This window comes from Nerophis ophidion, linkage group LG21 (genome assembly GCF_033978795.1).
Source record: "Nerophis ophidion isolate RoL-2023_Sa linkage group LG21, RoL_Noph_v1.0, whole genome shotgun sequence".
Classification (NCBI taxonomy): domain Eukaryota; kingdom Metazoa; phylum Chordata; class Actinopteri; order Syngnathiformes; family Syngnathidae; genus Nerophis; species Nerophis ophidion.
This window is the reverse complement of record NC_084631.1, coordinates 22,493,219-22,517,559: the sequence shown is the minus strand read 5'-3', so window position 1 is coordinate 22,517,559 and position 24,341 is coordinate 22,493,219. Positions and strand designations below refer to the sequence as shown.

The following is a 24,341-nucleotide window of genomic DNA, read 5'->3' as shown; positions in this document are numbered from 1 at the left end:
TATATATATATATATATATATATATATATATATATATATATATATATATATATATATATATATATATATATATATATATACACATACGTATGTATGTGTGGGAAAAATCACAAGACTACTTCATCTCTACAGAACTGTTTCATGAGGGGTTCCCTCAATCATCAGAGGGAACCCCTCATGAAACAGTTCTGTAGAGATGAAGTAGTCTTGTGATTTTTCCCACACATACATATTGCGCTCTACCACGGTATCGAGCATTATTCTCTGGATAATCCAATCAAGACAGAAAAAAAGAAGCCTTTTTTTGTTGTTGTTGTTGATATATGCATATTAGTTCTCGCTATTAGCCTGTTCTAGTTTTTATTTTTATTTATTATCTTTCTATTTTTCTTTTTTTAAAATACACTGTAGCACTTTGTGGTTGTTTACTAAATGTAAAGTGCTTTTTACAAACACAATCTATTATTATTATAATTCATTTCAAATTCTTAAAAATTATATATATATATTTTTTTTTTTTTTAATATTATATTATTATATTTATTTATATTATATATTATTTTAAATCCTTAAAATTATATATATATAAATGTTTATATTATTATAATTATTTATATTATATTATATATTATTTCAAATCCTTAAAAATGATATATATATCCATCCATCCATTTTCTACCGCTTATTCCCTTTTGGGGTCGCGGGGGGCGCTGGCGCCTATCTCAGCTACAATCGGGCGGAAGGTTATATATATATATCATTTTTAAGGATTTGAAATTAATTATAATAATAATAGATTGTATTTGTAAAAAGCACTTTACATTGAGTAAACAACCTCAAAGTTCTACAGTGTATTTTAAAAAAAGAAAAATAGAAAGATAATAAATAAAAATAAAAACTAGAACAGGCTAATAGCTAAAACTAGTATGCATATATCAGAAAAAAAAAAGGCTTCTTTTTTTTTTTTTTTTAAAGAAGGGTTTTTAAGCCTTTTTTTAATAAGCATCCACAGTCTGTGGTGCCCTCAGGTGGTCAGGTAGAGCGTCCCACATACTGGAAGCGGCGGAGCAGAAAGCCCAGTCTCCCATTGTTCGTAACTTTGTCCTCTGAGGTCGGGGGAGGTTAGTTCGCCTGTTCGGAGCAGAGGTTTCGTGTGGATTATATTTCATGATGTCCAATTTGGAGAATTGGGGAGAGGCAAATATTTTTACATTGTCCGAAATACTTTAAATTAATCTTTTGAATCATATTTATTAGAATATAACAGACAATATTGTTTTGTATATTGTACAGGATTGCTTATTATTTGTTATTGGATACTAGTCTGTTTATTTCAATTGTTAGTTTTTTCCTTTATTACTTATTGTATTGTTTATTTCACCCCATATTTTTTCCCACTACCGCACCTTCAGATGGAGTCTTTAATATCGTTATATGCAAATATAATGACAATAAAGTCCATTCTACTCTATTCTAGAAAAAAGTGTATTCAAAAAAAAAAAATAAAGGAATTTTTGATTAGTTCCAAATTGCGATCAGATGAAATAGAAAAATGTACTTTGATAATGACAGAATGCATTCAGATGAAGATTTGCAGTAGAACACAGCAAACCCTGCACTAAGTCCTCCATTAGGATTCTAAGGTCCAAGTCAATCTTATTTCAATAACGCCATGAACCCCGCATGACCAAGCACTTGGCGACAGAGGCGGGGAAAAAAAAACCTCGGGAAAGGAACCTCAAACAGAACTCTGCGGGGTGGCCGTCTGTCTCCACCAATTGGGTTGGGATAGAGAGGAAATGTCGGATAATCATTCTTGGTATTGTTTGAAGGTTAATTTGGATGTCTTAATGTGCTGCAAAAAGAATGATAACACTCCGCACGCTTTGTCAGTAAGAACTTAGTGCCTTCATAAAGAACAAATCGGACTTGTAGGTGAGGAATAATATCAGCTTGATTCTGTCTGGCATCGCTCCATTTGATCCTGCTGAATACTTCTTTCCTGTTTCATCAGCTTGCCTTCCCTCCTGGTTTCATCCTTCAGAGGCCCGCAGGCTCCGCTTTGAAGTGTCACACGTGATGGGAACCTTTTGGGGGAACCGCTTCACTGATGCAGGTGTGTGTGTTTGACACAATGGCGGCGCGTCTCTTTCCAGCCTTCATCTTATTGCGTCATAATCGGTCAGCATTTTAATACAAAGTGAAATTGATGTTTTTGTGTGTTTAGGGCAGGGGTGTCCAAAGTTTTTCCACTGAGGGGCACACATGGAAAAATTAAAGCATGCGGGGGCCATTTCGATTTTTTTCATTTTCAAACCTTAACAATTTTTTTTTTTTTTTTTTTTTTACCTATAGGGTTTCCAGGGACCATAAAGGGCCTTAGTTATTCAAATGTTAAAAATAATTCAATTTTTTTTTTGTTATTTTTTAATTAACGCTTACAGTAAATCTCAATATCAACTTTTTTTTTTTTAAAGGTTTTTTGGCTTTTCTGTCAAAAACAACTTTGTTTTTCATAGTAAAACTGAAATATGCAGTATTTAGTCATTAGAGCCCTAAAAGATCAACCAATGAATTTAATTCTTTAATATTTTTGAGTAATCACAGATAAAAGATAATTAAAATACCACTAAATATATTTGGGATCCAAAACGTTCCCCACTCATAAAGTGATCCATTTTTATTAGTTTTTTTTTTTTTTTACTTTCAACACTTACGTTACGAGATGAACTTCAGATATATCTGTCAATTTTACGTTTAAACTATTATTTTGTTTGTTTTATGCTGTTTTGTCGAAGAAAACTTTGTTTTTATATGGCACCTACTCAATATGTGCAATATTCACCACATAAAACATTTTAAAGTGAAATATCTGACTAATTGGAGTTAGAAAATAATTCATTATAACATGGATTTTTTTGTCAATTTTTTGTCAAGACGTCTTCAGATTGTTTTCTTTGTTTAAAAATAGAACAAGCACATTCTGAAATTGTACAAATCATAAGGTTGTTGGGGGGTTTTTTAAACTTACATGTTGCGGGTAATAGTTTTCTGTCTTTATATGTTATTTATACTTTCTGAATCAATTATGTGATAATGTTCATCAGTCAACTCATTGGTGTTCATTTTCAATCCATCAAAATATAAAAATATTATATCAAAATCAAATTACAAGTTATTATTTATGTATTTTGATCTAACATCATGTGGTTTATTTTGTACATATGTTGCATCATCTACAAAGATACAAATAATGACTATTTCGACATCCAATGGACACATTTAGAACAGCTGTTTCTTTCATTAAAAAATTTCAGGTTCATTTTTATACTTAGCAAACTGGTCCGAATAAAACCTGTTAGCGGGCCTGATCCGGCCTTCGGGCCGTACGTTTGACACCCCTGCTGTAAAGGGAGTAGTTTATGTTGTAGTTTTTCCTCTTTATTCACCTATTTTGACCTATTGATTTTATTCTGTTAAAAAAAACTACTGTATTGTATTTATATTGTTAACAAAAATGTTGTTGGTCTAAACATGTTAGTCTTAATTTTAGTGTTTATTTTATATTTATTTGAATAATGACATTTGAGTTGATTTACAACATGATGCATCACAATTTCCAGTTTCTCTATTCAACATGTTCGAAAAGGAGTAGGAAGAAGCACAGCTTATTTAATCCTACCCCTTTTCCTTTACAAAGCAGTTGCTAAAACTTTTGTTCCCTTCCTGTTCTCAATTTATTCACGATATACTCCATAAGTAATCACAATAAAAAAAATAAAAATAAATAATAATTGGTGAAGTAAGTTATATTTCATATGATTATCTGTAAGATTATCTTGAAAATGAATGGATGCATTAGATAAATTCTGAATATTTATCATGGTTTTTCTTCTTTGTACTTTGTAAACACTTTAAGTTTATAGAGTGTCTTAAAGTGGATCATATTGGTACATTGTTTCATTTCTTTGCTTAATCTATTTCATTATTTAATTCCACATACTGAAGGTGTTAAGTGTTGTACGTGCGTACAAATGTTTTAAATGATATTTTTCTCTAAAATTATATTTCTCCTCTTTTGTTGAGAAGACTTGTTGTATATTCTTGGGTAGCAGGTAATAGTTTGCTTTGTTCATCATTTTGACTGTTTGCAAATGTGCTATGTTGTGGAATTTCACTATTTTTGATTCAATAAATAAACGGTTTGTATGTTCTCTATATCCAACATTTTTTTTTTTTGATTCAATAAATAAAGGGTTTGTATGTTCTCTATATCCAACATCGCTTCACGGTGGCAGAGGGGTTAGTGCGTCTGCCTCACAATACGAAGTTCCTGTAGTCCTGGGTTCAAATCCAGGCTCGGGTTCTTTCTGTGTGGAGTTTGCATGTTCTCCCCGTGAATGCGTGGGTTCCCTCCGGGTACTCCGGCTTCCTCCCACTTCCAAAGACATGCACCTGGGGATAGGTTGATTGGCAACACTAAATTGGCCCTAGTGTGTGAATGTGAGTGTGAATGTTGTCTGTCTATCTGTGTTGGCCCTGCGATGAGGTGGCGACTTGTCCAGGGTGTACCCTGCCTTCCGCCCGATTGTAGCTGAGATAGGCGCCAGCGCCCCCCGCGACCCCGAAAGGGAATAAGCGGTAGAAAATGGATGGATGGATATATCCAACATGATGTATTATTCTAACTGATCTTTGTTGTAACACTGTTAATGAATGAGGTGTAGTTTTGTAGTTATTCCCCCATATTTCTACAAAATATCTCAGATATGGTAACACTAGCGAGCAGTAGAGTAAATAAAGTGATTTTTGGTCTGGAACATGTTTTGCTTTATTCATTTTTTACGTGTTTCTTGCTACTTTGTGTTGTATATTTTTGACATGAGATTTCCTATTAAATTTATCATCAATCATGACACCTAGAAATTTGATTTCATTACTTTTTTCAATTTCTATTCCGTCTGTTTGAACATGAGCTCACATTTATGGAAGTAGAATTGTCTCACATCAACTTATATATATCAATATGCTATTAATACATAAGCATATACCGTATTTCCTTGAATTGCCGCAGGGCATATAGTATGCGCCTGCCTTGAATTACTGCCGGGTCAATCTCGTGACGTCACGAGTGACACTTCCCCTGTCATCATTTTCAAGATGGAGGAGGCTGATTTCAATACCGGTAATTTTAAAATCGCATAAAGGGAAGAAGATTAAGAGCTATTCAGTAGGATTTAAGATCCAAGCTTACATCACACTCAATTTTTTACTGCATGCCTTTGGTAAGTGCAGGAGTGAGAAGAGGTTTTAAAATAATTAGCGCATGCTTACTTTTACCGCATGCCTTTAGTAAGCGCAGGAGTAAGAAGAGGTTTTAAATTAATTAGCGCCCTGGCAGCAATTCAAGGAAATATGGTATTAATAAATATACAAATACAAATGTGATTTACAAATAAATATATAATTTGTATAAATAAATGCGTATTTTTAAATATATTTTTGAGATTTTGATATACTGTAAATATGCTTGATTTTGTATTTGTATTGAATTTGCATATGTGGATCGCTTTTTTTTTGCTTTTGTGTCGATGAGACATTCCTCCCACAAACCAGATGCACAAATAAATGTGACCTACATGCTCCTCTGAACAACCAGCAGAGGGCACTGCAGCCATAGGGGGTTCGGTCATAGACATGGTCAGACACTGGCGAGCCAATCAGAGGCACACTAGGGAGGGTCGTATGATGATTGATATATGATGATGATTTGACACACATTGCACTGCTAAGAGGTCAGTATCTACATCGGGACAAGGTCATTAAACGGCATTGATACAATAAAATAAGTAGCTATCATGGTCTTTCAGATTAACTGGATGAATTAGCATTATCTAATACAACGCTAACATTAGCAAGCTTAGGCCCGTTGTGCATTCTCTCTGTAAAGATTTGTTGTACTTGTGCGATGACAATAAAGACCTATCCTATCCTCCTATCCTAAAGACGTGAATTGTTTTTGTGCATTTTGTATATATAACATGTAATGCTCTGTGACCCAGACCGCTCTGGCTGTGGTGCCCTCTGCTGGTTGTTCAGGGGAGTGTGTCACTCCACATTTACTGTATTTGTGCATCTGGTTTGTGGGAGGAATGTCTCATCGACACAAAAGCAAAAAAGTGATCAACATACGCAAATTCAATACAAATACAAAATAAAGCATATTTCTATTCAAATCTCAAAATATATATTTACAAATACATGTTTATTCATACTAATTCTTGATTAATTTGTATGGCACATTTTTATATTTATCAATTTTATTTGTATTTATTAATGTTGTTTGTCTATCTGTGTTGGCCCAGTGATGAGATGGTGACCTGTCCAGGGTGTAAACCGCCTCCCGCCCGAATGCAGCTGAGATAAACTCCAGCACCACCCGCGACCCCGTAAGGGACAAGCGGTAGGAAATGGATGGATGGATGGATGTTTATTTATACAAATTCTTGATTTATTTGTATGTCACATTTTTATATTCATCAATTTTGTTTGTATATATTTTCAAATCTCAAAAATATATTTACAAATTCACGTTTATTTATACAAATTATGTATTCATATGTATATCAAATTTGTATTTGTATATGTATTAGTATATGCATATGTATTAATATCATGTCTATATATATCAATCAATCAATCAATGTTTACTTATATAGCCCTAAATCACTAGTGTCTCAAAGGGCTGCACAAACCACTACGACATCCTCGGTAGGCCCACATAAGGGCAAGGAAAAATTCACACCCAGTGGGACGTCGGTGACAATGATGACTATGAGAACCTTGGAGAGGAGGAAAGCAATGATGTCGGGCGGGTCTAACATGATACTGTGAAAGTTCAATCCATAATGGATCCAACACAGTTGCAAGAGTCCAGTCCAAAGCAGATCCAACACAGCAGCGAGAGTCCCGTTCACAGCGGAGCCAGCAGGAAAACATCCCAAGCGGAGGCGGATCAGCAGCGCAGAGATGGCGGAGCAGTACATGGCCACCGGATCGGACCGGACCCCCTCCACAAGGGAGAGTGGGACATAGGAGAAAAAGAAAAGAAACGGCAGATCAACTGGTCTAAAAAGGGAGTCTATTTAAAGGCTAGAGTATACAAATGAGTTTTAAGGTGAGACTTAAATGCTTCTACTGAGGTGGCATCTCGAACTGTTACCGGGAGGGCATTCCAGAGTACTGGAGCCCGAAATGAAAACGCTCTATAGCCCACAGACTTTTTGGGGGCTTTGGGAATCACTAATAAGCCGGAGTCCTTTGAACGCAGATTTCTTGCCGGGACATATGGTGCAATACAATCGGCAAGATAGGATGGAGCTAGACCGTGTAGTATTTTATACGTAAGTAGTAAAACCTTAAAGTCACATCTTAAGTGCACAGGAAGCCAGTGCAGGTGAGCCAGTACAGGCATACATATATATAAGTTGATGAGGGACAATTCTACTTCCATGCACATTTACTCTAGGAGCTGAAAAATTAAAAGCAGATATTATTTTTCGTTTTACTGTCGACAGGGAAGTTTGAGACGCTCCCTGACATCCAGCAAAGCAAATCCGCCTTTTGTTCTGGTCGTGGATCTGGCCGTGGTGCTGAAATGTTTCAACCTCGTACCCCCGTCATGATGTACGACTAATGAGTGATGGATTCATTCGATCTTTTTGTGTACAAAAACACAAATATTCCATCGGACTTGTCAAAATGCATTACGTCTGCATGTAAACAAAGATGCCACATGCAAGAGGCCGCCGCCGCACATGCGCACTAGACACGATTTGGCATTGGACCCACTGGGTTTAAAACCCGAACCAGGTCCAAGGCACAGCTCTGTCGGATCCATGGGTGATCCTTTATTTGTCACCGGGGAACAGCTGCTCTTTAACATTAAGACCGCCATCTGCCAGCCGTCCCTAAATCCCCATAAGCCTATAGGCGAGGTAAACACTGGACGCGGGCGATACTGCATATTTTGGTATTGATTCGATACCAAGCACACAGTCAAGTCGATACGGATACTGATGCCGATACGTTTTTGGGAGTGGTAGTAATTTGTCGATCAAATCAAATATTTTTGGACTGGACTTATAAATAGAATTGTCAACAATATAACCATAAGACAATATAAATGATGCAGGTATCCCTATTGATAATTGTTTAATTACTTATTAATTAGTGAAGTGAAAGTGAAGTGAAACATATTTATATAGCGCTTTTCTCTAGTGACTCAAAGCGCTTTACATAGTGAAACCCAATATCTAAGTTACATTTAAACCAGTGTGGGTGGCACTGGGAGCAGGTGGGTAAAGTGTCTTGCCCAAGGACACAACGGCAGTGACTAGGATGGCGGAAGTGGGAATCGAACCTGCAACCCTCAAGTTGCTGGCACGGACGCTCTACCAACCGAGCTATGCCGCCCCATATTATTCAGCTTTTTGCCCTACAACGCGCAGCAACATGCAAAATGGACTGCTTACCTCACTAGTCGAACCATGTGATTCAGTCAAAGAAATGATACTGAATGTTATTGATTACACATCATGAATGTCTTATTCAGAATGTATGAACGTAAGACTTGATGTGATAAGTTACTGTATTGTTAAAAATTTGCTAATTTTATTGCCCAGTACTTATAACGGATCCGGGGGGTCCATTTGTGGCTATTTTACAGACAAAATAGACACATCCGGGATTCGAAAATTACACAAAAAACTAAGAAAACACAAAATACCTCCTAAAAAAAAGGACCTGCAAAACAACAGACATAATGGCCGATGACTTGTGCATCTTACTGGATATGATATTTGATGAGTTTTGTGTACAAATGTCTTGCAAGGTTTTCTGGAAGTGGGCTAAATCCCTTAAAAAGGGTTTTGGTTGGCGGAATATTAAAGTTAGTAAATAAGAAGAAGAAAATAATAAATGTCACATGGGGGTTGGATTGGAAATACACTAATTTCCTTTGTTTCCAACAGTGTAACACAAAGCTAAGATGTTAATGTTTTGTTCAGATAATTGAGCATATATGTCAGGGGTCGGGAACCTTTTTGGCCGAGAGAGCCATGAAAGCTGAATATTTTAAAATGTATTTCCGTGAGCGCCATATCATATTTTTTAACACTGAATACTACTAAATGCATGTTTTTTTTAAGTAAAACCAACATTTTTAGAGTATATTAAGTCTAATTATTTTTAATAACATTGTTATTTCTTGAACAGGTGCGATAGAAAAGGGATGGATGGATTAAAATGCATGAGAATGTTTTATATTTTGAACGTTATTTTTAACATTGTGATTACCAGCGGAATTATTCATTACTTATCGCGTTAAGCAATGTCAGCTATGATTTACATATCTGAGAGCCAGATGCAGTCATCAAAAGAACCACATCTGGCTCTAGAGCCATAGGTTCCCTACCCCTGATATATGTTGATAACCTCCAATGTGTTGGTTGTAGTGTTTTTAATGTATTAAAATAGCTGCCGCATCATTCGGTATTTCCCTTGTTTTTATTGTGCAATTGCACACACACACACACACACACACACACACACACACACACACACACACACACACACACACACACACACACACACACACACACACACGCACACACAGTACATATTGAAAATATAAAGACAAATAAAGGCAGTTCTCTTATATTAAGATATTCCAAACATTAACAAGATATTGAATGCCCAACATCTTTATATAAACCAAAAATATTAAATATATTAAAGTAAGACACAACTTAAATAGTTTAACAAAATAAGTAATATATATATATATATATATATATATATATATATATATATATATATATATATATATATATATATATATATATATATATATATATATATATATATATAATTTGAAATTATTAAAACAATGTGAAAATGTTGGTTTCACTTAACGAAATCAGCTTTTGTATACGAAAAATTTGGCTTGCAACATGTTAATAATCACTTCAAGGTCTCATTCAGTATTTCTGTATGCGGTCCTCACAGCAAAAGCATTTCGACGTCCCGTAATCTGTAAGGACCATTTTGTACATTAAAAAGGGGTTTATAGGTACTTTACAGGGGACACTTGTTGATATACTTAACATTTAACAATTTCTGGAATAAACAATAACAAAGTGAATATTTTAAATGCCCAAGTCTTTCAACATGTCCTATAAAGTGATTATTCTATTGATAATAAATATATAGTTGCTTGTCTGTTTTTCTGTGCCCCCACTTTTTTTTTTTTTTTTGCAAAATTGTGCACCAATCATTTGCCCTGGTTTGCGTACACCGTCTTGGTTTTGTCCTTCATTTAGAAATAAAAATTATGTTGTGTCGTCACTTTCTATATGTTTTAATATGAAAAAAATATATACAGTGTATATATATATATATATATATATATATATATATATATATATATATATATATATATATATATATATATATATATATATATATAGATTGTAGTGGTGTTCTTGGGATGCAACTCAGTATTCTTCTTCCTCCAAACACGACGAGTTGAGTTTATACCAAAATGGATACATGGATGATACAGCAGAGGATTGGGAGAATGTCATGTGGTCAGATGAAACCAAAATACAATTTTTTGGTATAAACTCAACTCGTCGTGTTTGAAGGAAGAAGAATACTGAGTTGCATCCCAAGAATACCATACCTACTGTGAAGCACGGGGGTGGAAACATCATGCTTTGGTTTTTTTTTTCTGCTAAGGGGACAGGACGATTGATCCGTGTTAAGGAAAGAATGAATGGGCCATGTATCGTGAGATTTTGAGCCAAAACTTCCTTCCATCAGTGAGAGCTTTGAATGGTTGACCAAATACTTATTTTCCACTATAATTTACAAATAAATCATTTAAAATTCCTACAATGTGAATTCCTGGATTTTTTTTTCACATTCTGTCTCTCACAGTTGAAGTGTACCTATGATGAAAATTACAGACCTCTGTCATCATTTTAAGTGGGAGAACTTGCACAATCTGTGGCTGACTAAATACTTTTTTGCCCCCACTGTGTACAAACTGTATATGAATGTATGTATGTATGTATTTATGTACATGTATATATGTATATAAATGTAAATATATATGTATATGTAATTTGTATATATGTATATAAGTGTATATATATATATATATATATATATATTTGTATAAATATATATGTATATATGTATGTATTTTGTATGTATATGTATATATACATGTGTGTGTTTTTATATGTGTATAAATGTATATTTACAGTATATATACATACATATATGTGTGTGTGTATACAGTATGTGTATGTATGTATATTTACAGTATATATATGTATATATGGCTTCACGGTGGAAGAGGGGTTAGTGCGTCCGCCTCACAATACGAAGGTCCTGAGTAGTCCTGGGTTCGATCCCCGGCTCGGGATTTTTCTGTGTGGAGTTTGCATGTTCTCCCCGTGAATGCGTGGGTTCCCTCTGGGTACTCCGCCTTACTCCCACTTCCAAAGACATGCACCTGGGGATAGGTTGATTGGCAACACTAAATTGGCTCTAGTGTGTGAATGTGAGTGTGAATGTTGTCTGTCCATCTGTGTTGGCCCTGTGGTGAGGTGGCGACTTGTCCAGGGTGGACTCCGCCTTCCGCACGACTATAGCTGAGATAGGCACCAGCGCCCCCCGCAACCCCAAAGGGAATAAGCGGTAGAAAAGGGATGGATGGATTTGGATATATGTATATGTACAGTATATATGTACAGTATATGTACATACATATACCTTGAATGTAGAAAAGCGCTGTACAAGTATAACCCATTTACCATTTACCATGACTACCACATTAAAGGCCTACTGAAATGAGATTTTCTTATTTAAACGGGGATAGCAGGTCCATTCTATGTGTCATACTCGATCATTTCGCAATATTGCCATATTTTTCCTGAAAGGATTTAGTAGAGAACATCGACGATAAAGTTCGCAACTTTTGGTCGCTAATAAAAAAGCCTTGCCTCTACCGTAAGTAGCAGACGATGTGCGCGTGACGTCACCGGTGTGAGGGCTCCTCACATCCTCACATTGTTTATAATGTGAGCCACCAGCCGTAAGAGCAATTCGGACCTAGAAAGCACAATTTCCCCATTAATTTGAGTGAGGATGAAAGATTCGTGGATGAGGAAAGTTGGAGTGAAGCACTAAAGAAAAGAAAAAAAGGCGACGGCTCCAGGCGGCGGCAGTGGGAGCGTTTCAGATTAGACACATTTACTAGGATGATTCTGGAAAATCCCTTATCTGCTTATTGTGTTAATAGTATTTTAGTGAGATTATAAAGTCATACCTGAAAGTCGGATGGCTGCGGTGAACGCCAGTGTCCCTGAGAGAAGCCGAGGAACCAAGATCACAGCTGTCTTTTTGAGTTGCAGGATGAGGTCACGTAATCCACTCAAGTCTCCGGTAAGAGCCGACTTAACATCATAATTTTCCCATCCAAAAACTTGCTGGTTGACGTAGAAAAACATGTTAGTTTGACCGCTCTGCGTTAAAGCTTCACAACAAACAAAGAAACACCGGCTGTGTCTCGGTGCTAAAGGCAGCTGCAATCCGCCGCTTTCCACCAACAGCATTCTTCTTTGACGTCTCCATTATTAATTGAACAAATTGCAAAAGATCCAGCAACACAGATGTCCAAAATACTCTGTAATTGCGCGATGAGAAGAGACGACTTTTAGCCGTAAGTGGTACAACCAATAACGTCACAAACACGCGTCATCATTCCGCTACGTTTTCAACAGGAAACCCCGCGGGAAATTTAAAATTGTAATTTAGCAAACTAAACCGGCCGTATTGGCATGTGTTGTAATGTTATCATGTCATCGGTGGCCATGTACTGGTTGCCTGTGTATCGGCTGGGGACATCTCTGCGCTGCTGATCCGCCTCCGCTTGGGATGGTTTCCTGCTGGCTCCGCTGTGAACGGGACTCTCGCTGCTGTGTTGGATCCGCTTTGGACTGGACTCTCGCGACTGTGTTGGATCCATTATAGATTGAACTTTCACGGTATCATGTTAAACCCGCTCGACATCCATTGCTTTCCTCCTCTCCAAGGTTCTCATAGTCATCATTGTCACCGATGTCCCACTGGGTCATTATTGTCACCGATGTCCCACTGGGTGTGATTTTTCCTTGCCCTTATGTGGGCCTACCGAGGATGTCGTAGTGGTTTGTGCAGCCCTTTGAGACACTAGGGATTTAGGGCTATATAAGTGAACATTGATTGATTGATTGATATAAACTATCAGACTGCGTGGTCGGTAGTAGTGGGTTTCAGTAGGGCTTTAAAGGCAAAATGCCCCAAAATATATATTTATAAGTATCGGTCTCAGTATCGGCGAGTCTGTCCCTGTTTGATACCAACATTTGCAGTATCGCCCACCCTTTGTGTACATTGCTCGTAATGACTCGTGCTGGTAGTTTATTGACGGTCCCTGGCGGCTGCCTGTCCCGCCCACTGGAGGGATGGAGCCAGATAGACAAGGGAGGGAGACACCGGCTTACGACGTCAAAGGAGTACACGACACACACACACACACACACACACACACACACACACACACACACACACACACGCACACACACACACACACACACACACACACACACACACACACACACACACACACACACACACACACACACACACATCCAGGAGGAGAGGGGAGTGCCAACAGACTGCCAGTTCCCTCAGGTCCGCTGATGGAAGCCTAAATCTCCGTCTGTCACAACACAGCTCCATCGCTGTTTTCCCTAATTTTTGTATTAAGGAAAGACAATAACAACAATATTGCGTCAAAGGGGGAGAAAAAAAGCTTCAAAAGTCGCTTTTTGCCCAAATGACTGACCGCTGTTGGCGCTGTTAAACTTGTAAAAAAATGGATTTAAAGGCGCGCTGGTAGTACAATTAACGTCATAATTGACACCTTACAAGACGAGAAGAGGTCTACTGTTGATTCCTTCGCCCCGAGCAGCACCACAGGTAGGACTCACTAACTCTTTGTCTCTTTTGTGCTAACTAGATATTAGTCTATTATTTAGTAGTCGTTGCTTCACTTGACGAAGATGACTCACGCTGTCATGTTTTTGGTCGGGGATAAAATATAGTGTTTTTTTTTTTACACATCTCAATCGCGCATGATCAACATATGGCTTCCAAAGCTTCTCAATTCTCCATAGTTTTTCGAGATAAATACATAATTCATAAAACGTGAGTTACCTTGTATCCACCGCCAACAATATCATATTCATATAATGAAGATATTCACATTTTATTAAAAAAAATGGAAGACATTCATTTTTGTCCTCAAAATTCTACAAAAAATACCCCAAAATGACAATGTGATTTTTTTTTTGTTTTCCAATTTTATGTCCATATTTTTCACATATGGTAAATGGGTTGTACTTGTACAGCGCTTTTCTACCCCTTTTTTAAGGAGCCCAAAGCGCTTTGACAGTATTTCCACATTCGCCCATTCACACACACATTCACACACTGATGGCGGGAGCTGCCATGCAAGGCGTTCAACAGGACCCATCAGGAGGAAGGGTGAAGTGTCTTGCCCAAGGACACAACGTCGTGACTAGGATGGTAGAAGGTGGGGATTGAACCACTAACCCTCAGATTACTGGCACCGCCACTCTACCAACTTCGCCACGCTGTCCCGTAAATAGTAATTTTGATTAAAATCTTACTGTGATGAGGTGGCGACTTGTCCAGGGTGTAAGTGCCTTCCGCCCGATTGTAGCCCCGCGACCCCAAAAGGGAATAAGCGGTAGAAAATGAATGGATGGATTGAAAATCTCAATGATCGGCCCTATACTGATACTTTACTTGCTATCATTACTGTCCGCCTCCCCTTTGTTTACATTAAAAAGCTCTAGTTAATCTGTTAGCATATCCTTCTACACTGTGTAGTTGAGCATATTTAGCTATTCCTTGTCCCCATGGGATGACGCTTGTGAGAAACTTACTTTATTTTCCACCATGGAAGCGAAGATTACTGACATATTTACCCACATATTTCCCGTATTCACATGTTTTGTTGATGCGCCTTTGGCAGCAATTACAGCCTCGAGTCTTTTTAAATCGATGCCCCAAGCTTGGCCCATTGCTCTTTGCAGCACCTTTCGAGGTCTATCAAGTTGGATGGGAAGCGTTGGTTTTCATCCATGATGTCTCTGCATATTGCTGCAATGATCTTTCCCTCTGTCCTGACTACTATCCCGGTTCCTGCCACTGAAAAACATCCCCACAGCATGATGCTGCCACTACCATGCTTCCCTGTAGTGATGGTATTGGCCCGGTGATGAGTGGGTTTTTTATTTTAGATTTTTATTTTTGACTAGATTTGCCAAATTAAATAAAACAATTTTCACATTATCATTACGGGGTATTGTGTGTAGAATTTTGAGGACAACCAAATAGTGTATTCCATTTTGTAATAAGGATGTAACTCAACAAAATGTGGGAAAAGTTGAGCACTATGAATACTTTCCAGATGCACTGTATGTCGTCTGAAACCACTTCTAGTCTTCCATAGTCACATAAACATTATTCAGAGGGTTTCTGCCACTTAAAAACATCCCCACAGCATGATGCTGCCACTACTATGCTTCCCTGTAGTGATGGTATTGGCCTGGTGATGAGTGTTTTTTTTTTTTTTTTTAGATTTTTTTTTTTTAACTACATTTGACAAATTAAAACACTTTTCACATTGTCATTATGGGGTATTGTTTGTAGAATTTTGAGGACAAAAATTATTTATTCCATTTTGCAATTAGGCTGTAACATAAAATGTGGGAAAGGTCAAGCACTAGGAATACTTTCAGGATGCACTGTATGTCGTCTGAAACCACTTCTAGTCTTCCACAACATAATTCAGAGGGTTCCTGCCACTTAAAAACATCCCCACAGCATGATGCTGCCACTACCATGTTTCACTGCAGTGATGGTATTGGCCTGGTGATTAGTGTTTTCATTTTTAGATTTTTATTTTTAACAAAATTTGCCAAATTAAAAAAAACAACACTTTTTACATTGTCATTATGGGGTATTGTTTGTAGAATTTTGAGGACAAAAAAAGGATTTATTCCATTTTGTAATAAGGCTGTAACATAAAATGTGGGAAAAGTCGAGCACTATGAATACTTTCCACATGCACTGTATGTTGTCTGAAACCACTTCTAGTCTTCCATAGTCACATCAACATAATTCAGAGGCTTTCTGCCACTTAAAAACATCCCCACAGCATGATGCTGCCACTACTATGCTTCCCTGTAGTGATGGTATTGGCCTGGTGATGAGTGTTTTTTTTTTTTTTTAGATTTTTTTTTTTAACTACATTTGACAAATTAAAACACTTTTCACATTGTCATTATGGGGTATTGTTTGTAGAATTTTGAGAATCAAAAAAATATTCCATTTTGGAATTAGGCTGTAACATAAAATGTGGGAAAGGTCAAGCACTATGAATACTTTCCAGATGCACTGTATGTCGTCTGAAACCACTTCTAGTCTTTCACAGTCACATCAACATAATTCAGAGGGTTCCTGCCACTGAAAAACATCCCCACAGCATGATGCTGCCACTACTATGCTTCCCTGTAGTGATGGTATTGGCCTGGTGATGAGTGTTTTTTTTTTTTTAGATTTTTTTTTTAACTAGATTTGACAAATTAAAACACTTTTCACATTGTCATTATGGGGTATTGTTTGTAGAATTTTGAGGACAAAAAATATTTATTCCATTTTGAAATTAGGCTGTAACATAAAATGTGGGAAAAGTTGAGCACTATGAATACTTTCCGGATGCACTGTATGTCGTCTGAAACTACTTCTAGTCTTCCACAACATAATTCAGAGGGTTCCTGCAACTGAAAAACATCCCCACAGCATGATGCTGCCACTACCATGTTTCACTGCAGTGATGGTAGTGGCCTGGTGATTAGTGTTTTTCTTTTGTAGATTTTTGTTTTTAACTAAATTTGCCAAATTGAAAAACAAAATACTTTTCACATTGTCATTATGGGGTATTGTTTGTAGAATTTTGAGGACAATACAATTATTTATTCCATTTTGTAATAAGGCTGTAACATAACAAAATGTGGGAAAAGTCGAGCACTATGAATAATTTCCAGATGCACTGTATGTCGTCTGAAACCACTTCTAGTCTTTCACAGTCACCTCAACATAATTCAGAGGGTTCCTGCCACTGAAAAACATCCCCACAGCATGATGCCGCCACTACCATGCTTCACTGTATGGATGATATTGGCCTGGTGATGAGTGTTTGTTTTCCAGATTTTTATTTTTAACTAAATTTGCCAAATAATAAAAAAAACACTTTTCACTTTGTCATTATGGGGTTTTGTTTGTAGAATTTTGAGGACAACAAAATATTTATTCCATTTTGGAATTAGGCTGTAACATAAAATGTGGGAAAGGTCAAGCACTATGAATACTTTCCGGATGCACTGTATGTCGTCTGAAACCACTTCTAGTCTTCCATAGTCACATCAACATAATTCAGAGGGTTCCTGCCACTGAAAACATCCCCACAGCATGATGCTGCCACTACCATGCTTCACTGCAGTGATGGTATTGGCCTGGTGATGAGTGTTTTTCTTTTTTAGATTTTTATTTTTAACTAAATTTGCCAAATTAAAAAAAAAAAACACTTTTCACATTGTCATTATGGGGTATTGTTTGTAGAATTTTGAGGACAAAAAATATTTATTCCATTTTGCAATTAGGCTGTAACATAAAATGTGGGAAAAGTTGAGCACTATGAATACTTTCCGGATGCACTGGATGTCGTCTGAAACCACTTCTAGTCTTCCACAACATAATTCAGAGGGTTCCTGCAACTGAAAAACATCCCCACAGCATGATGCTGCCACTACCATGCTTCACTATATGGATAATATTGGCCTGGTGATAAGTGTTTTTCTTTTTTAGATCTACATTTTTAGCTAAATTTGCCAAAACAAAAAAACCCACTTTTCACATTGTCATTATGGGGTATTGTTTGTAGAATTTTGAGGACAAAAAAAATGATTTATTCCATTTGGTAACAAGGCTGTAACATAAGAAAATGTGGGAAAAGTCAAGCACTATGAATACTTTCACGATGTATGTCGTCTGAAACCACTTCTAGTCTTCCATAGTCACCTCAACATAATTCAGAGGGTTCCTGCCACTGAAAAACATCCCCACAGCATGATGCTGCCACTACCACGCTTCACTGTATATATGATATTGGCCTGGTGATGAGTGTTTGTTTTTTAGATTTTTATTTTTAACAACATTTGCTAAATTAAAAAAACAACACTTTTCACATTGTCATTATGGGGTATTGTGTGTAGAATTTTGAGGACAAAAAAATGTTTTCTATTCCATTTGGTAACAAGGCTGTAACATAAGAAAATGTGGGAAAAGTCAACCACTATGAATACTTTCCAGATGCACTGTATGTCGTCTGAAACCACTTCTAGTTTTCCTTAGTCACATCAACATAATTCAGAGGGCTTGCAATCTATTTTTCATCTGCACCTGGTGTGTGTGTGTGTGTGTGTGTGTGTGTGTGTGTGTGTGTGTGTGTGTGTGTGTGTGTGTGTGTGTGTGTGTGTGTGTGTGTGTGTCTGTGTGTGTGTGTGTCTGTGTGTGTCTGTGTGTGTGTGTGTGTGTGTGTCTGTGTGTGTGTGTTATTGGTCGTCCACAGACTCTCAATGAAGGAGCCTGACGCAATCAAGCTCTTCATTGGGCAAATACCCCGAAACCTTGAGGAAAAAGACCTCAAGCCCATTTTTGAGCAATTCGGCAAGATTTACGAGTTGACGGTGATAAAGGACAAATACACGGGGATGCACAAAGGTAAGAAAGGAATACATTCCACCCACTCGACTACGCCATTTGCTTGTGACTGTCCAAAACGAAACCTAAATCTAATGTACAGTCGCGGTCAAAAGTTTACATACACTTGTAAAGAAAATAATGTCATGGCTGTCTTGAGTTTCCTATTATTTGTACAACTCTTATTTTTTTGGGATAGAGGGATTGGAGCACATACTTGTCACAAAAAAACATTCATGAAGTTTGGTTCTTTTATGAATTTATTATGGGTGTCCTGAAAATGTGAGCAAATCTGCTGGGTCAAAAGTATACATATAGCAATGTTAATATTTGCTTACATGTCCCTTGGCAAGTTTTACTGCAATAAGGTGCTTTTGGTAGCCATCCACAAGCTTCTGGTTGAATTTTTGACCACTCCTCTTGACAAAATTGGTGCAGTTCAGCTAAATTTGTTATTTTTCTGGCATTGTCCACACGTTTAAGTCAGGACTTTGGGAAGGCCATTCTAAAACCTTATTTCTAGCCTCATTTATCCATTCCTTTACCAATTTTGACGTGTGTTTGGGGTCATTGTCCTGTTGGAACACCCAACTGCGCCCAAGACCCAACCTCCGGGCTGATGATTTTAGCTTGTTCTGAAGAATTTGGAGGTAATTCTCCTTTTTTATTGCCCCATTTAGTCTCTGTAAAGCACCAGTTCCATTGGCAGCAAAACTGGTCCAGAGCATAAAACTACCACCACCATGCTTGGCGGTAGGATTGTGTGCCTGGGATTACAGAACATCCTGTAATTGAATTTTGATATGATTCTTTTAATTTAATGGATTAAAAATTAACACCAATTAGAGCTTTTTAGAACTCTTCCAGACTTAATTCCACCCGTTTTACCGATGAACATTATCACATCATTTATTCAGAATGTATAAATAACAAGAAATGAAGACAGAATACTATTAACGGCAACATGTACGTGTGAAAAAACAACATTATGATTTGTACATTTTCAGATCGTGCTTGTTGTTAAGACTTGGAATAAGGAGAGGACCCAAATGCAGAGAGGAAGTTCAAAAATAAAGCTTTTATTTTGAAATGACTTTTTACCTCCAGAGCAAAAAGTATTTTGCAAGAATAAAAATTGATTACGCGGAAAACAATTCCGAGAAAAAGGTCAATCAAAATCACTCCAAAAAATAGGAAGTATCTAACAAGAGAATAAACTAACAAAAAAGTTGTATAAATGTAAAATAACTAAAAGCGCTCCAACAGGAAGAAAAAACAAAAGGATCTATATATATATATATATATATATACACTAAATATGAATAAACAAAAATCACTCAATCAATAAGGCAAAAAACAGAATTTAGAAAAACACAAAACTAACCAATTGGGTTGACGAAGGATAACAAAGGGCGCTCGAAGGAGGAAAAAAGTAAACTCAAAATTACAGCAAAAAAGATTTCTCGATCCAAAAAGGGAAACCAGGAAAAAAGGGCAAGACGAGGATATAGACATGGACATGGGCATGGACGCTAGAAAGGCACGTAAGACGAGACAATCTGGCACAGGACAAGAGGAGGCATGAGCTTAAATAAGATATGAGGATAATGGGAAACAGGTGGGAACAATCAAGGGTCAGGGATGACGTCAGACTGGTGACACGAGAGGAAGGACCTGTGATCTGAAACAAGAGGATTGCTTTTCAAAATAAAACATTTCAATCACAAGACAGAAAAACCCAGACAAGACTTCCCTCACCGCAGTGTGACACTTGTTTTATCTTTAAATAACGGAGACAATCCGAAGTTGTCTTTATTTTTAGGTCATCATGCCATGATTTGACCAGTTTTGGCCCACTTGGGAGTAGATATTTCTCCATGTGGCCCCCATCTAAAATGACTTTGACGCCCCAGTGTTAAATGAATTAAGAAAAATCTCAACACCTTTTTTTACTTATGTGAAACCTATTTTCTACTTTTTGAATCCAACATATATTTAATTTGATGCAAGTTTGGCACTAAAACAAGTTGATGTGGGAACAAATGTTCAATAATTAATTGTTTTCAGTTTCAACATCATTCCTACAGAGATCCCTTACACATGGGGGTTCAGTGACAATGTCGAAGGGAATTTGCTATCATAATTGTATTCAGTAACACTCTAGAATAGGGAATATATTCACCATTAGTTAGTTGCTTAATAAATGCCTACTGAAATGAGATGTTCTTATTTAAACGGGGATAGCAGGTCCATTCTATGTGTCATACTTGATCATTTTGCGATATTGCCATATTTTTGCTGAAAGGATTTATTAGAGAACATCAACGATAAAGTTCGCAACTTTTGGTCGCTAATAAAAAAAACTCGCCTCTACCGGAAGTAGCAGACAATGTGCGGGTGACGTCACTGGTTGTAGGGCTCCTCACATCCTCACATTGTTTACAATGATGGCCATCATCAGCGTGAGCGATTCGGACCTAGAAAGCGACGGTTTCCCCATTAATTTGAGCGAGGATCAAAGATTCCTGGATGAGGATAGTGAAAGAGAAGGACTAAAAAAAAAAAAGGGAGGGCAGTGGGAGCGATTCAGATGTTATTAGACACGTTTACTAGGATAATTCTGGAAAATCCCTTATCTGCTTATTGTGTTACTAGTGTTTTAGTGAGATTGTATAGTCGTACCTGAAAGTCAGAGGGGTACGAGTGTCTCTGAGGGAAGCCACGGAGGAGTCAAGAGAGTCACAGCTGCCTCTTTGACAGCTGCAGGAGGAACGACACAATCTCCGCTCATGTCTACGGTAAGAGCCGACTTATTACCACAATTTTCTCACCGAAACCTGCCGGTTGACATGTGGTAGAGAACCATGTTCGCTTGACCGCTCTCTTCCATGTTAAAGCTTCACCATCATCTTTAGGGAATGTAAACAAAGAAACACCGGCTGTGTTTGTGTTGCTACAGCCGGCCGCAACACACCGCTTCCCACCAACATCTTTCTTCTTTGTAGTCTCCATTATTAATTGAACAAATTGCAAAAGATTCAGCAACGCAGATGTCCAGAATACTGTGTAATTATGCGGTTAAAGCAGATGACTTTTAGCCGTGATCGGTGCTGGAAGAACACGTCCGCTACAACCCGTGACGTCACGCACATGCATCATCATTCCGCGATGTTTTCAACAGGATACCGCGCGGGAAATTTAAAATTGTAATTTAGTAAACTAAAAAGGTCGTATTGACACGTGTTGCAATGTTAATATTTCATCATTGATATATAAACTATCAGACTGCGTGGTCGGTTAGTAGTGGGTTTCAGTAGGCCTTTAAAGTAACAAAGACTTAATATTGAGTTATTTGGACACTAGGGGAACATATAAGGGTGAGGGTTACTAATAAGCAATAATTCTGAGGTTATTGAGGGAAGACTCTTAGTTAATGGTTTACTGGTTGTATAATAAGGCCATGCAGAATAAGGCATTAATAAGTACTTAATAATGACTAATTAAGAGCCAATATGTTACTAATTTGCATGTTAATAAGCAACTAATTAATAACGAATATGTGGTCCCCATACTAAAGTGTTAAAGTTAAATTACCAATGATTGTCACACACACACTACAGGAGGTGTGGCGAAAATATTCTCTGCATTTGACCCATCACCCTTGATCACCCACTGGGAGGTGAGAAGAGCAGTGGGCAGCAGCGGTGGCCGCGCCCGGGAATCATTTTTTGTTGATTTAACCCCCAATTCCAACCCTTGATGCTGAGTGCCAAGCATTACCTTTCACTGTTATGCTGATGACACCCAACTCTACATGCCCCTAAAGCTGACCAACACGCCGGATTGTAGTCAGCTGGAGGCGTGTCTTAATGAAATTAAACAATGGATGTCCGCTAACTTTTTGCAATTCAACGCCAAAACAACGGAAATGCTGATTATCGGTCCTGCTAGACACCGACCTCTATTTAATGACACAACTCTAACATTTGACAACCAAAAAATTAAACAAGGCGACACGGTAAAGAATCTGGGTGTTATCTTTGACCCAACTCTCTCCTTTGAGTCACACATTAAAAGCGTTACTAAAACGGCCTTCTTTCATCTCCGTAATATCGCTAAAATTCGCTCCATTTTGTCCACTAAAGACGCTGAGATCATTATCCATGCGTTTGTTACGTCTCGCCTCGATTACTGTAACGTATTATTTTCGGGTCTCCCCATGTCTAGCATTAAAAGATTACAGTTGGTACAAAATGCGGCTGCTAGACTTTTGACAAGAACAAGAAAGTTTGATCATATTACGCCTGTAGTGGCTCACCTGCACTGGCTTCCTGTGCACTTAAGATGTGACTTTAAGGTTTTACTACTTACGTATAAAATACTACACGGTCTAGCTCCATCCTATCTTGCCGATTGTATTGTACCATATGTCCCGGCAAGACATCTGCGTTCAAAGGACTCCGGCTTATTAGTGATTCCAAAGCCCAAAAAAAGTCTGCGGGCTATAGAGCGTTTTCATTTCGGGCTCCAACACTCTGGAATGCCCTCCCGGTAAAAGTTCGAGACGCCAACTCAGTAGAAGCATTTAAGTCTCACCTTAAAACTCATTTGTATACTCTAGCCTTTAAATAGACTCCCTTTTTAGACCAGTTGATCTGCCGTTTCTTTTCTTTTTCTCCTATGTCCCACTCTCCCTTGTGGAGGGGGTCCGGTCCGATCCGGTGGCCATGTACTGCTCGCCTGTGTATCGGCTGGGGACATCTCTGCGCTGCTGAGCCGCCTCCGCTTGGGATGTTTTCCTGCTGGCTCCGCTGTGAACGGGACTCTCGCTGCTGTGTTGGATCCACTTTGGACTGGACTCTTGCGACTGTGTTGGATCCATTATGGATTGAACTTTCACAGTATCATGTTAGACCCGCTCGACATCCATTGCTTTCCTCCTCTCCAAGGTTCTCATAGTCATCACTGTCACCGACGTCCTACTGGGTGTGAGTTTTCCTTGCCCTTATGTGGGCCTACCGAGGATGTCGTAGTGGTTTGTGCAGCCCTTTGAGACACTAGTGATTTAGGGCTATATAAGTAAACATTGATTGATTGATTGATTCTTATCATTGAAGGCGCCAGAAATATGTTTCTTGGGAAATGTAATCTAAAGTGCCTTGTCATTCATTAATTAACATTTTACATACCCAAAACAAGGCTCTCTATGGATCGTGAAGCCCTACGCACACTTTTACCAGATGACTGTTTTTAATTTTAACGTCTAATTGTATGCAAGGCAATGTGTTGAACTACAAACCCTGTTTCCATATGAGTTGGGAAATTGTGTTAGATGTACATATAAACGGAATACAATGATTTGCAAATCATTTTCA

General features: G+C 37.7%; 1 protein-coding gene and 1 long non-coding RNA gene across 6 annotated transcripts in view; both read left to right on the top strand.

Moving 5' to 3' along the window:
- Positions 1-1,769: 1,769 nt before the first annotated feature.
- LOC133539462 (uncharacterized) lies at positions 1,770-9,682 on the top strand. The gene is made up of 2 exons (XR_009803391.1): positions 1,770-2,116; positions 6,366-9,682. It is a non-coding gene; the product is annotated as an uncharacterized LOC133539462 (long non-coding RNA).
- A 3,928-nt stretch (positions 9,683-13,610) lies between these two features.
- The window catches only part of LOC133539883 (CUGBP Elav-like family member 3), a 130,517-nt gene continuing 119,786 nt past the window's right edge, over positions 13,611-24,341 (top strand). For 4 of the 5 annotated variants that reach the window (XM_061882173.1, XM_061882175.1, XM_061882172.1 and 1 more), the window contains exons 1-2: positions 13,611-14,094; positions 18,836-18,987. In XM_061882173.1, coding sequence (XP_061738157.1) covers positions 18,843-18,987 — 145 coding nt within the window. In that variant the 5' untranslated portion in view covers positions 13,611-14,094; positions 18,836-18,842. The remainder of the gene's footprint in view (positions 14,095-18,835; positions 18,988-24,341) is intronic. The other variant, XM_061882171.1, reaches the window with a different exon arrangement.